This window comes from Oncorhynchus tshawytscha, linkage group LG06 (genome assembly GCF_018296145.1).
Source record: "Oncorhynchus tshawytscha isolate Ot180627B linkage group LG06, Otsh_v2.0, whole genome shotgun sequence".
NCBI classification, from domain to species: Eukaryota; Metazoa; Chordata; class Actinopteri; order Salmoniformes; family Salmonidae; genus Oncorhynchus; species Oncorhynchus tshawytscha.
In genome coordinates, this window is record NC_056434.1 from 75,804,673 (window position 1) to 75,820,046 (window position 15,374).

The following is a 15,374-nucleotide window of genomic DNA, read 5'->3' on the forward strand; positions in this document are numbered from 1 at the left end:
TCTCCCCTATCTGGGCTCGAACCAGGAACACATCGACAACAGCCACACTCGAAGCAGCGTTACCCATCGCGCCACAAAAGCCGCGGCCCTTGCAGAGCAAGGGGAATAACTACTCCAAGTCTCAGAGCGAGTGACGTTTGAAACGCTATTAGCACACACCCAACTAACTAGCTAGCCATTTCACATCGGTTACACCAGCCATTAGGCTGATAGGCTTGAAGTCATAAACAGCTCTGTGCTTGCGAAGAGCTGCTGGCAAAACGCACAAAAGTGCTGTTTGAATGAATGTTTACGAGCCTGCTGCTGCCTACCATCGCTCAGTCAGACTGCTCTATCAAATCATAGACTTAGTTATAACATAATAACACACAGAAATACGAGCCTTTGGTCATTAATATGGTCGAATCCGGAAACTATCATTTCGAAAACAAAATGTTTATTATTTCAGTGAAATACGGAAGCGTTCGGTATTTTATCTAACGGGTGGCATCCCTAAGTCTAAATATTCTTGTTACATTGCACAACCTTCAATGTTATGTCATATGTCATACGTAAAATTCTGGCAAATTAGTTCGCAATGAGCCAGGCTGCCCAAACTGTTGCATATACCCTGACTCTGCAATGAACGCAGGAGAAATTACACAATTTCACCTGGTTAATATTGCCTGCTAACCTGGATTTCTTTTAGCTAAATATGCAGATTTAAAAATATATACTTCTGTGTATTGATTTTAAGAAAGGCATTGGTGTTTATGGTTAGGTACAGTCGTCCAACGATTGTGCTTTTTTCGCAAATGCACTTTTGTTAAATCATCCCCCAGCATTGCATTGATATGCAACACAGGACAAGCTAGATAAATGAGTAATATCATCAACCATGTGTAGTTATAACTAGTGATTATGATTGATTGATTGTTTTTTATAAGTTTAATGCTAGCTAGCAACTTACCTTGGCTTCTACTGCATTCACGTAACAGGCAGGCTCCTCGTGGAGTGCAATGAGAGGCAGGTGGTTAGAGCGTTGGACTAGTTAACTGTATGGTCGCAAGATTGGATCACCGAGCTGACATGGTGAAAATCTGTCGTTCTGCCCCTGAACAAGGCAGTTAACCCACCGTTCCTAGGCCATCATTGAAGGTAAGAATGTGTTCTTAACTGACTTGCCTAGTTAAATAAAGGTAATAAATACAACAAATTATAATTTTTTTTAAATCGGCAAAATCGGCACCCAAAAATGCCGATTTCCGATTATGAAAACTTGAAATCTGCCCTAATTAATCGGCCATTCCGATTAATTGGTCGACCTATAGTCAAGACCCAGGGACTCAAGCTTAATGATGAGTTTGGAGGGTACTATGGTGTTGAATGCTGAGCTATAGTCAATGAACAGAATTCTTACATAGGTATTCCTCTTGTCCAGATGGGATAGGGCAGTGTGATGGCGATTGCATCGTCTGTGGACCTATTGGGGCGGTAAGCAAATTGAAGTGGGTGTAGGGTGGAGATGATATGATCCTTGACTAGTCACTCAAAGCACTTCATGATGACGGAAGTGAGTGCTATGGGGCGATAGTCATTTATTTCAGTTACTTTCAGTACCTTAGTTTTCTTGGGAACAGGAACAATGGTGGCCATCTTGAAGCACGTGGGGTCTGCAGACTGGGATAGGGATTGATTGAATATGTCCGTAATACACCAGACAGCTGGTCTACGCATGTTCTGAGGATGTGGCTAGGGATGCCATCTGGGCCGGCAGCTTTGCGAGGGTTAACACGTTTAAATATTTCACTCACTTCGGCCACGGAGAAGGAGAGCCCACAGTCTTTGCTAGCGGGCCATGTCGGTGGCACTGTATTGTCCTCAAAGCGCGCGAAGACGTTTAGTTTGTCTGGAAGCAAAACGTTGATGTCTGCGACGGGGCTGGTTTTCTTTTTGTAATCCGTGATTGTCTGTAGACCCTGTCATACTGTATGTCTTGTGTGTGAGCTGTTGAATTGTGACTCCACTTTGTCTCTATACTGATACTTTGCTTGTTTGATTTCCTTATGGAGGGAATAACTACACTGTTTGTATTCGGCCATATTCCCAGTTGCCTTGCCATGATTAAATGCGGTGGTACGTGATCTGCTGCCATCGCGTATGCTGCCATCAATCCACGGTTTCTGGTCAGGGAAGGTTTTAATATTCACAGTGGGTACAACATCTCTTATACACTTCTTTATGAACTCGCTCACCGAGTCAGCATATACGTCAATGTTGTTCTCTGAGGCTATCCGGAACATATCCCAGTCCGTGTGATCGAAGCAATCTTGAAGTGTGGAATCCGATTGGATAGACCTAAGCACTGGCACTTCCTGTTTTAGTTTCTGCCTATAGGAGGGGAGCAACAAGATGGAGTCATGGTCAGATTTGCCAAAAGGGGGGTGGGGGAGGACCTTGTATGCATCACGGAAGTTAGAGTAGCAATGGTCGAGCTTGTTACTTCCTCGTGTACTGCAATCAATATGCTGATAGAATTTAGGTAGCCTTGTTCTTAAATTAGCTTTGTTAAAGCTACAATAAATGCATCCTCCGGATATATGGTTTTCAGTTTGCATGAAGTCCAGTGAAGTTCCTTGATGGCCGTCTTGGTATCCGATTGCAGGGGGATATACACGGCTGTGACAATAACCAAGGAGAGTTCTCTTGGGAGATAATACGGTCGGCATTTGATTGTGGGGAATTCTAGGTCAGGTGAACAAAGGGACTTGAGTTCCTATATGTTGTTACAATTACACCATGAGTCGTTAATCATGAAACATAAATCCCCGCCCTTCTTCTTACCGGAGAGATGTTTATTCCTATTGTTGCGATGCACTAAAAATCCCATTGGCTGTACTGACTCCCGACAGCATGTCCCAAGCTAGCCATGTTTCCGTGAAACGGAGTATGTTATATAATCCCAGATATCTCTTTGGAAAGCAACCCTTGCCCTGATTTCGTAGACTTTGTTAACTAGGGACTGGACATTAGCGAGTAATATATTTGGAAGCGATGGGTGTTGTGCGCGCATCCGAAGCTTCACTAGAAGACCGCTCCGGCACCCTCTCGTCCGGCGACGTTGTTCTGGGTCGGCTTCTGGAATCAGTTCAAATTCCCTGGGAGATGCAGACAACAGATCCGCTTTGGAAAATTATTCCTGGTCGTAGTGCTGGTTGTGCTGTTAAGTTGACGTCTCTCTGATATCCGATAGTTCTTCCCGGCTGTATCTAATAACACTTAAGGTTTTCTGGGCTAACAATGTAAGAAATAATACATCAAACTAAATACTGCACAGTTTCCTAAGGACGAGAAGCGAAGCTGCCATCTCTATCGGCACCATCTTGTCTCGTACCAGGCTAAATGCATCTGCCCAGGCTGCATCCTCCATACTGCTTCCAGGAGCTGTTTTATAGTGACAGGATGGATGCCTTGGTTAAGATTAGGTGGAGTGTATATAGTATCTAAGTTTTGAACTAATGGGTGTGTGGGTTTGATTCATTAGATCCTATTTGATGGTTTTTGGGAAATGGCAACATAGATTACTACTCATATTTTGTTCCATATTTCACAAACACCCCAGACATATTGTTTGCAACATCCCGTTTGTTCTCCGAGGTCTCAATGTTGAAACCCATAGATTCCTCCTCCTTTCTTGCCTGCTGCAGTACATAGTGGTGCCAATGTCAATATGAAACTCATGAGATGTTCTGTTATTATGTAACGCGCTGGCATATAATGATAAAATATTACTTTATGCTGTCACAAGTATGCCATAACAGATCAGCATATCCAAGGTCGTCAAGACGGCTAACGCCAATCTAAAGCAACTGATTTAGGCAGCTCTGACATGTAAGACTCAGCTGAAGTACTGATGTTCTCCACCCCCATAACAAACCCCAGAGGTTCGCGGGGCGCCCACCCGTCACTCCCCTGGTTCTCCCACGGCATGTCTTCATGCCATGCATCTGCTGACAGGATGTTTTTCACTCCTTGCATAGCCCTCATGTCCTCTTCTACAGATGTTTGCTAAAGCAGGAAAATAATCCTGCAGCAACAGGGAATGGGGATTATAATTAATGGACATTTTTGTTGGGAAAAATCAAGTCTGAAATGATAAACTTCAGAAGCCTTTTTAAACCGCAAATATACTACATGTTTACATTTCCTGCATTGCAGAAAAGTTATTCTGCGACAGGGTGGTCAAATTAAGATTAAGATCCTACATCTGTACACCACTGTCTCCACTCATACTGGGGCGGCAGGTAGCCTAGTGGTTAGAATGTTGGGCCAGTAACCGAAAGGTTGCTATATCGAATCCTCAAACTGAAAAATCTAAAATCTGTCTTTCTGCCCCTTAACAAGGCAGTTAACCCACTGTTCCTAGACCAGTTAACCCACTGTTCCTAGACCAGTTAACCCACTGTTCCTATGCCGTCATTGTAAATAAGAATTTCTTCTTAACTGATGTCTCCATTGTCCCATAACAACCTACAGAGCTAAGACGATGTTAGTATTTTGGTGAAGTGTATATTGTTTTGACAGTATAGAAATCAACCAACTGAAAGTTATCATTCGGTACTGTATGTTACCCACCGACTACCAGAGGCTTAATCTTTCCCAAAGTCACACATGCTAGCCCAGTATCATCCAATCTCCTAGTGTGGCCCAACTAGGTTGTTTCATCCACCTCATCCCTTGGGCTTCCAATAGAAATACTCCCGCCTCTCAACAGTTTGATTCACCACATTCCTCATCCACAATGACAAGTAACTCCCACAGGGCGTCCTGATTCCTGACCCCTGCCCCCAACCTGCTCCTACTTCTGTGGAAACATCAAACATCATTAACCTTTTGGTATTCTCTTTTTAAATTATGTTACCTGTAAGTAATCTAATTTGTTTTCCAATTTCAGACTAGTCGGGGACTGTGAGTGTAGAAATAGTATTTCATGTGAAATTTATGGTCCACATTCTTCTGGGTGAAGCAGGCTCTCTTGTGAAACATTTACAGACGTGTTTGCGGGGGAGTAAGTACAAGGATGTGTGAAACTTACTTTCTGTAGGCATTACTCCATTGCCAAGGGCCAGCTAGTCTGGACATTAAAAACACCACCAGTTGGGATCATTTGTTCCCTATCTAATGCTTACATTTGTGCTTACCCAGGACATGTTATGTTGAGAAAGGAAAGCAAAATCCATTTTTCCCTTCAAATCATGTCAAGTATTGCATTTTACCACACATTATGCAACTCATGGTGATCCTGACTGGAGAATGAAGGAAGTGCCTTTGCACATGTTTGCATATTAAGGTTTAAGTCTAATGAAACTGTGGCTAGGTTGTAGGGAACCTACCTGGATCAATCTCGGGATCATTACATATTGATATTCTGTCATGTTGTCAACCCTTCCACAACATTAACTACATTTGTGTTGATATCAAGAAAGCAAAAGTACTTTAATTTCAATGGCAAATCATGGTGACATATTATATGACATTGTCCTGCAGTCTTTTTCCAAAGAACACATACTGCGTGTTTCCATGGACCAATTCTAGCCAGTTAATCATTCTGAATGTTGACCTTTTCAGTAATTTTTCTATAGATAATGCATTGTTCTCCAGAGGTAATACTAAACAGAACATTGGGCTAGGTTAAGGGCAATTCCACGTTAACAGAGTGACACTGAGACTCAGATGTTTCACTTCAAAATGCATGTCAAACCAAAACCAATGATTGCAAAGTTAAACAAACCATACAACTCTATGCGCAAATGATTTCCACTGAAACGTTACAAAAACACATGGCAACAGAATGATGGTTTGTGCTGTTTGTTCCGTTATTCTCTTACCAAACTTTGCATTTGTACTGAGCTTTACTCTACTTGACTGTACTGTACTGTACTGTACTCTACTGTGATGTATTTTGATCTCAACTTGTGAAACATGGACGTAGACTGATTGGTTCAAATTTGGCCGGGACTAACCAAATTTGGTCTTGTTTAGTGGTGGAACTCATTAAAATAATAGCCAGTGTGTATAATAATACCCAAATATGTACTACATATTTCTACCTTTTGTGTACCTATTCAGGATGCATCACGATGATGGATTCATATCCATAAATATGCATTTCTGTGTAGTACAGATCAGGGACCAATGATGAAATTCCGTTACCGCAATTCTGTTACTGGGTGTAAATCCACATCACCTACTATAGTTAAGTAACCAAAATAGATTTTTGACATGACACCTTAGTTGAGTTCCCATTCTTTCTGCAGACATATTTGAATCTTAATTTGAAGCAGATATACTATACAACAGTATGTGGACACTTCTTCAAATTAGTGGATTTGGCTATTTCAGCCACACCCGTTGCTGACAGGTGTATAAAATCGAGCACACAGCCATGCAATCTCCATAGGCTTACATTGGCAGTAGAATGGTCTTACCAAAGAGCTCAGTGACTTTCAATGTGGCACCATCATAGGATGCCACCTTTCCAACAAGTCAGTTCGTCAATTTTCTGCCCTGCTAGAGCCGCTGGTCAACTGTAAGTGCTGTTATTGTGAAGTGAACGTCAAGGAGCAACAACGGCTCAGCCGCAAAGTGGTTGGCCACACAATCTCACAGAACGGGACCACAGAGGGCTGAAGCGCGTAAGAATCATCTGTCCTCGGTTGCAACACTCGCTACCGAGTTCCAAACTGCCTCTGGGAGCAACGTCAGCACAAAAACTGTTTGTCAGGAGCTTCATGAAATGGGTTTCCATAGCCGAGCAGCAGTGGTGGAAAAAGTACCCAATTGTCACGCTTGAGTGAAAGTAAAGATACAGTGCCTTGCGAAAGTATTCGGCCCCCTTGAACTTTGCGACCTTTTGCCACATTTCAGGCTTCAAACATAAAGATATAAAACTGTATTTTTTTGTGAAGAATCAACAACAAGTGGGACACAATCATGAAGTGGAACGACATTTATTGGATATTTCAAACTTTTTTAACAAATCAAAAACTGAAAAATTGGGCGTGAAATTATTCAGCCCCCTTAAGTTAATACTTTGGAGTGCCACCTTTTGCTGCGATTACAGCTGTAAGTCGCTTGGGGTATGTCTCTATCAGTTTTGCACATCGAGAGACTGAAATATTTTCCCATTCCTCCTTGCAAAACAGCTCGAGCTCAGTGAAGTTGGATGGAGAGCATTTGTGAACAGCAGTTTTCAGTTCTTTCCACAGATTCTCGATTGGATTCAGGTCTGGACTTTGACTTGGCCATTCTAACACCTGGATATGTTTATTTTTGAACCATTCCATTGTAGATTTTGCTTTATGTTTTGGATCATTGTCTTGTTGGAAGACAAATCTCCGTCCCAGTCTCAGGTCTTTTGCAGACTCCATCAGGTTTTCTTCCAGAATTGTCCTGTATTTGGCTCCATCCATCTTCCCATCAATTTGAACCATCTTCCCTGTCCCTGCTGAAGAAAAGCAGGCCCAAACCATGATGCTGCCACCACCGTGTTTCACAGTGGGGATGGTGTGTTCAGGGTGATGAGCTGTGTTGCTTTTACGCCAAACATAACGTTTTGCATTGTTACCAAAAAGTTCAATTTTGGTTTCATCTGACCAGAGCACCTTCTTCCACATGTTTGGTGTGTCTCCCAGGTGGCTTGTGGCAAACTTTAAACAACACTTTTTATGGATATCTTTAAGAAATGGCTTTCTTCTTGCCACTCTTCCATAAAGGCCAGATTTGTGCAATATACGACTGATTGTTGTCCTATGGACAGAGTCTCCCACCTCAGCTGTAGATCTCTGCAGTTCATCCAGAGTGATCATGGGCCTCTTGGCTGCATCTCTGATCAGTCTTCTCCTTGTATGAGCTGAAAGTTTAGAGGGACGGCCAGGTCTTGGTAGATTTGCAGTGGTCTGATACTCCTTCCATTTCAATATTATCGCTTGCACAGTGCTCCTTGGGATGTTTAAAGCTTAGGAAATCTTTTTGTATCCAAATCTGGCTTTAAACTTCTTCACAGCAGTATCTCGGACCTGCCTGGTGTGTTCCTTGTTCTTCATGATGCTCTCTGCGCTTTTAACGGACCTCTGAGACTATCACAGTGCAGGTGCATTTATACGGAGACTTGATTACACACAGGTGGATTGTATTTATCATCATTAGTCATTTAGGTCAACATTGGATCATTCAGAGATCCTCACTGAACTTTTGGAGAGAGTTTGCTGCACTGAAAGTAAAGGGGCTGAATAATTTTGGACGCCCAGTTTTTCAGTTTTTGATTTGTTAAAAAAGTTTGAAATATCCAATAAATGTCGTTCCACTTCATGATTGTGTCCCACTTGTTGTTGATTCTTCACAAAACAGGTGTTAAAAAGCAGCGCGGCTTGGCTGGTTATGTTTCGAAGGGCGCATGACTTGACCTTCGCCTTTCCTGAGCCTGTTGGGAGTTGCAGCGATGAGACAAAATCGTAACTACCAATTGGATATCACAAAATTGGGGAGAAAAAGGGGGTCAAATTATAAACAAAACAAAAAAAGTATATATTTTTATTTATTTATTTATTATATATACACTGCTCAAAAAAATAAAGGGAACACTAAAATAACACATCCTAGATCTGATTGAATGAAATATTCTTATTAAATACTTTTTTCTTTACATAGTTGAATGTGCTGACAACAAAATCACACAAAAATGATCAATGGAAATCAAATTTATCAACCCATGGAGGTCTGGATTTGGAGTGACACTCAAAATTAAAGTGGAAAACCGCACTACAGGCTGATCCAACTTTGATGTAATGTCCTTAAAAGAAGTCAAAATGAGGCTCAGTAGTATGTGTGGCCTCCACGTGCCTGTATGACCTCCCTACAACGCCTGGGCATGCTCCAGGCGGATGGTCTCCTGAGGGATCTCCTCCCAGACCTGGACTAAAGCATCCGCCAACTCCTGGACAGTCTGTGGTGCAGCGTGGCGTTGGTGGATGGAGCGAGACATGATGTCCCAGATGTGCTCAATTGGATTCAGGTCTGGGGAACAGGCGGGCCAGTCCATAGCATCAATGCCTTCCTCTTGTAGGAACTGCTGACACACTCCAGCCACGTGAGGTCTTGCATTGGCCCTGGGTTCCTCCTAAACGCACCAGCATATGGTCTCAGGGGTCTGAGGAGCTCATCTCAGTACCTAATGGCAGTCAGGCTACCTCTGGCGAGCACACGGAGGACTGTGCGGCCCCCCAAAGAAATGCCACCCCACACCATGACTGACCCACCGCCCAACCGGTCATGCTGGAGGATATTGCAGGCAGCAGAACATTCTCCACGGCGTCTCCAGACTCTGTCACGTCTGTCACGTGCTCAGTGTGAACTTGCTTTCATCTGTGAAGAGCACAGTGCGCCAGTGGCGAATTTGTCAATCTTGGTGTTCTCTGGCAAATGCCAAACGTCCTGCACGGTGTTGGGGTGTAAGCACAACCCCCACCTGTGGACATCGGGCCCTCATACCACCCTCATGGAGTCTGTTTCTGACCGTTTGAGCAGACACATGCACATTTGTGGCCTGCTGGAGGTCATTTTGCAGGGCTCTGGCAGTGCTCCTCCTGCTCCTCCTTGCACAAAGGTGGAGGTAGCGGTCCTGCTGCTGGGTTGTTGCCCTCCTACGGCCTCCTCCACGTCTCCTGATGTACTGGCCTGTCTCCTGGTAGCGCCTCCATGCTCTGGACACTACGCTGACAGACACAGCAAACCTTCTTGCCACAGCTCGCATTGATGTGCCATCCTGGATGAGCTGCACTACCTGAGCCACTTGTGTGGGTTGTAGACGCCGTCTCATGCTACCACTAGAGTGAAAGCACCGCCAGCATTCAAAAGTGACCAAAACATCAGCCAGGAAGCATAGGAACTGAGAAATGGTCTGCGTTTACCACCTGCAGAACCACTCCTTTATTGAGGGTGTCTTGCTAATTGCCTATAATTTCCACCTGTTGTCTATTCCATTTGCACAACAGCATGTGAAATGTATTGTCAATCAGTGTTGCTTCCTAAGTGGACAGTTTGATTTCACAGAAGTGTGATTGACTTGGAGTTACATTGTGTTGTTTAAGTGTTCCCTTTATTCTTTTGAGCAGTGTATACACACACACACACACTGTGGGGAGAACAAGTATTTGATACACTGACGATTTTGCAGGTTTTCCTACTTACAAAGCATGTAGAGATCTGTAACTTTTATCATAGGTACACTTCAACTGTGAGAGACTAATCTAAAACAATCTAAAACAAAAATTCAGATAATCACATTGTATGATATTTAAGTAATTCATTTGCATTTTATTGCATGACATAAGTATTTGATCACCTATCAACCAGTAAGAATTCCAGCTCTCACAGAACTGTTAGTTTTTATTTAAGAATCCCTCCTGTTCTCCACTCATTACCTGTATTAACTGCACCTGTCCACACACTCAATCAAACCGACTCCAACCTCTCCACCATGGCCAAGACCAGAGAGCTGTGTAAGGACATCAGGGATAGGATTGTAGACCTGCACAAGGCTGGGATGGGCTACAGGACAATAGGCAAGCAGCTTGGTGAGAAGGCAACAACTGTTGGCTCAATTATTAGAAAATGGAAGAAGTTCATGATGACTGTCAATCACCCTCTGTATGGGGATCCATGCAAGATCTCACCTCGTGGGGCATCAATGATCATGAAGAAGGTGAGGGATCAGCCCAGAACTACACGGCAGGACCTGGTCAATGACCTGAAGAGAACTGGGACCACAGTCGCAAAGAAAACCATTAGTAACACACTACGCCGTCATGGATTAAAATCCTGCAGCGCACGCAAGGTCCCCCTGCTCAAGCCAGCGCATGTCCAGGCCTGTCTGAAGTTTGCCAATGACCATCTGGATGATCCAGAGGAGGAATGGGAGAAGGTCATGTGGTCTGATTAGACCAAAAAGCTCTATTTTTGTCTCAACTCCACTCGCTGTGTTTGGAGGAAGAAGGATGAGTACAACCCCAACAACACCATCCCAAACGTGAAGCATGGAGGTGGAAACATCATTCTTTGGGGATGCTTTTCTGCAAAGGGGACAGGACGACTGTACCGTATTGAGGGGAGGATGGATGGGGCCATGTATCGCAATCTTGGCCAACAACCTCCTTCCCTCAGTAAGAGCATTGAAGATGGGTCGTGGCTGGGTCTTCCAGCATGACAACGACCCGAAACACACAGCCAGGGGAACTAAGGAGTGGCTCCGTAAGAAGCATCTCAAAGTCCTGGAGTGGCCTAGCCAGTCTCCAGACCTGAACCCAATAGAACTTCTTTGGAAGGAGCTGAAAGTCCGTATTGCCCAGCGACAGCCCCAAAACCTGAAGGATCTGGAGAAGGTCTGTATGGAGGTGTGAGCCAAAATCCCTGCTGCAGTGTGTGCAAACCTGGTCAAGAACTACAGGAAACATATGATCTCTGTAATTGCAAACAAAGGTTTCTGTACCAAATATTAAGTAATGCTTTTCTGATGTATCAAATACTTATGTCATGCAATAAAATGCAAATGAATTACTTAAAAATCATACAATGTGATTTTCTGGATTTTTGTTTTAGATTCCGTCTCTCACAGTTGAAGTGTACCTATGATAAAATTACAGACCTCTACATGCTTTGTAAGTAGGAAAACCTGCAAAATCGGCAGTGTATCAAATACTTGTTCTCCCCACTGTACATACATACTGTTGAAGTCGGAAGTTTACATACACCTTAGCCAAATACTCAGTTTTCACAATTCCTGACATTTAATCCTAGTAAAAATTCCCTGTCTTAGGTCAGTTAAGATCACCACTTTATTTTTAGAATTTTATTTGTAAAAAAAAGAGTGAGATTTTACCAAAATTCTGTTACCAGATTTTTCATATGCACTGTTCTTCCAGTAAATGTGTTTTGTAAAATGTTCAGTGGGAATTGTTAAAAATAGTCCTTGTGCATAGAATTGTATGGTTTGTTTAACTTTGCAATCATTGGTTTGCTTGACAAAGATTTTGAAGTGAAAAATCAGTCTGTGTCACTCTCTTACTGTGGAATTACCCTTAACCATAACATCATTCTTGTCATTACACCAAGGCCAATATGTATCACTGTACACCAGTGCTGCGGTGCTCCTGACCCAGTTTCTCTGAAAATGTGGTAAATCTACCAAGAAAATAGAGAAACGCATCATTACCATCTTTGCATCAACTGCCTTAAATGACGGATGAACATATGAATGCACTCAGGAGAATAACTATGTATTTTACATCAACAGAAAAGCCACAGGCCAGACAAATAGATGTGTAGATGTATCTGTATCATAAACAAAGTATTGTATTCACTGTGGTTAGGAAACTGTTCCGTGCCATATTTTACAGAGGTCTTGAGTATTTTTTTCATTGCAAGTCTTTAAAATAATAGTTGTTGTACTCAGGGATATCCCTACAAAAGCGTGTGCTCTGCCAGATATGTCAGTAATTTCTCTTGTAGCTAACATTTCTAATGCCACCCTTATGATACCACAGACATTGTCTGTCAAATTGTGTGAATATCCCAAAAAGATTGATCTCCCATCATGGTAGTATAGCACTGAGACCTTTTATACAAAGGAAGCTGTATCTAATTTTAAGGTTTATCAATAATGAATTTGACTTCTTTCTAAATCCAAAAATGAGATACTTTTGGGGATTTAGTCCTGTTATCCACACATTCTCAGGACATTAGTTAACCTGAGCGTGATTTGGCTCTGTGAATGTTATACATTACTGTATATTTAACAGTTGGTGGTTTCATGAATTGTTCCTTTTCCCTCTCCTCTACAGCGGCAACTGAGGGAAGAGTCAATGGTGGCGAGGACTTCTTTCAGAAGGTAAGTCTCGAGTCTGTATTATTGTGTTTGGATGTCCAGAGGAGAACACTCAGGTGGTGAAATTAGAGAAAGTGTCAGGTGTTCCCCTAATAGGGTCCTGATAACAGAACAAAGACTTTCAGATAAGTTAGTATTACTTTTTGTTGAAACTATTGTACCTGATATTATTGTGGACATTGCACTAGTCAGGCATGTGTTTGACAGGCTGAGGCTGCACATTCGATAGACCAAAAATGGACCACTCTCCACAATTAGGGAATGTACAGAGACTAATGCAATACGCATTCATACACTATACACATTCATCTGTTTTGTTGTCATACTTTGTTAGCATTAAATATTTTCCTATTTTTCTAAGACTCTGTTTAGTTTGTACTAGTCTGCTCTATGCTATTGCATAGGAACCTAAGTAATTGCCTGAAAGAAAATGGAAAAGTGTTTTGAATGCACTGCTCCTGTCTAAAGTGCTGTTTCCTGAAGTGTTTGAACTTCCTCCACATAGTTAATTAAAGTCCATTAACATACTAAGTTGGCATTCTTTGTCTGGTTTTGAGGCAAGTTTATTTAAATGTCAAAGCAAGAAGCAATTTAACTGTCCCTACAGCCATTTCAAAACCAAGAATGCAAACCATGCGTCATCCCATAATTTTTTTTACCATAAATTCTAGACATGTTTTGTCTCTGTAAATATGAAGCTCATTCAATTAAACTTATCTGACATAAATGTAGGTGGTGCCTTGGCTTGCCAATCATGCTTTTCCATTGCCACGGCCCTGTCTTCACAGTTCACATGCAATCCTCCCTACGCCAACTCTCCATTCCAATGGATGCCTGTCAGAAGTTAAAAGACTAGTAACACAGACAGTTATGTTTTTATTGAAGAATTTCCGTTCAAATGGGTCTGTAATTTTCTTCCGATAGCATGACAACCACAGAGACCCAATTAATGTCAGTAAAATAAACATTGTAGAGATCTGGAACGCTTTATTTGAAAGAAAATGTATGAGGTTTGTGTGGACTACCTTGAAGTTGATGAAAATGTAAAGTGTAACTTGACCCTTTCCTTCCTCAAACACACCCATGCACCACACACAAATTTATGAAGTTCCTCATATGTCACACACAATGATTTTCTCTCACCCCCCACTACACTCACACACACACACACATTGTCTTTTTGAGGAAAGCAGTTTGCAAAGAAAAAAACTAAACACTTGCAGGGATTTGTCTGTGGTAGATCACCCTCTTACTCACTGTCTGTTCGTCTTCCGTTCAGTCCAGGCCAGCTCTCAGACCCCCCCCCCCCCCCTCTACCTCATGCTGGGTCCAAGCATTGTTTCCCACTCAGATCACTGTATTAAATCATTTGTAATGTATTGTTATATGGATCTTTGGTGTATTTGACTGATGGACAACATGCTTCATGTGTAGGCTATTATATAATCTCTCATTGACAGATTATGTGTGTAAAACAGGAATTGGCAGACTGAGAATTTTACTTCCTGGTAACCAAGATTAGCTATAATAAAATGTGGAACTGTATTTAAAAAATATATTTATTTTACCAGGTAAGTTGACTGAGAACACATTCTCATTTACAGCAATGACCAGGGGAATAGTTACATGGTAGAGGGGGATAAATGAGCCAATTGGAAACTGGGGATGATTAGGGGGCCAGATTAGATATTTAGCCAGGACACCGGGGGTTAACACCCCTACTCTTACGATAAGTGCCATGGGATCTTTACTGACCACTGATTTCCCTATCTGAAAGAAGGGTGACATTTTAACTCAAAGACCATGGACCATTGAACAGTTCAACAGGCTATTAGGCCATCTAATTTTGGACCGTGAAGAGTTGGAATGGTAGACTATGGACCACAGAACTTTAGTGGAGGCATTTGACAAATGTCTTTCAGTGCTGAGCCAGTCCCTCCCTCCTTATCCCTTGCCTGTGGTTCTGTAAACAACGCCAGCTTGATATACGAGCACTGATTCACTGTGATCTGAGGCCAGGAGGATTCTACTTCATTTGTTTAGGAGTACAACGCAGCCCTGTAGTTTTGTGCTGCTAAGCTAGTGTGAAAGGAAACTATTTAGATCATTTTTGTAGAAACTAGAGGGATAGAGTGAGGAAGAAATTGGAGAAAAGGTGAAAATGAGTCATCACATTGCAGTGAAGCAATCAGTGATGTCTTTGTGAGGTGTCCATTGCAGCAATCCGATAGCCATCTAAATTGGTTCGTTCCTCTGTAGATACCTAGTCACTTTTTATGTTGTAACAAGTGAAAAGAGTACTGAAATATCCTACTCCACTAGAAGTACTGTTACTGTTAGAGCTAGGAACACAAGCATTTCGCTACACCCGCAATAACATCTGCTAAATATGTGACAATTTTTTTAATCTGATTTGTTACTTTAATGAAATTTTACTCACGCAAACTACTAGTAT

The 15,374-nt window shown here is 42.2% G+C and overlaps 1 protein-coding gene across 9 annotated transcripts in view; it reads left to right on the top strand.

Moving 5' to 3' along the window:
• The window catches only part of LOC112253095 (protein bicaudal C homolog 1), a 73,994-nt gene that overhangs the window by 17,156 nt on the left and 41,464 nt on the right, over window positions 1-15,374 (top strand). For all 9 annotated transcript variants that reach the window (XM_024425016.2, XM_024425013.2, XM_024425011.2 and 6 more), the window contains exon 2: window positions 12,876-12,922. In XM_024425016.2, coding sequence (XP_024280784.1) covers window positions 12,876-12,922 — 47 coding nt within the window. The remainder of the gene's footprint in view (window positions 1-12,875; window positions 12,923-15,374) is intronic.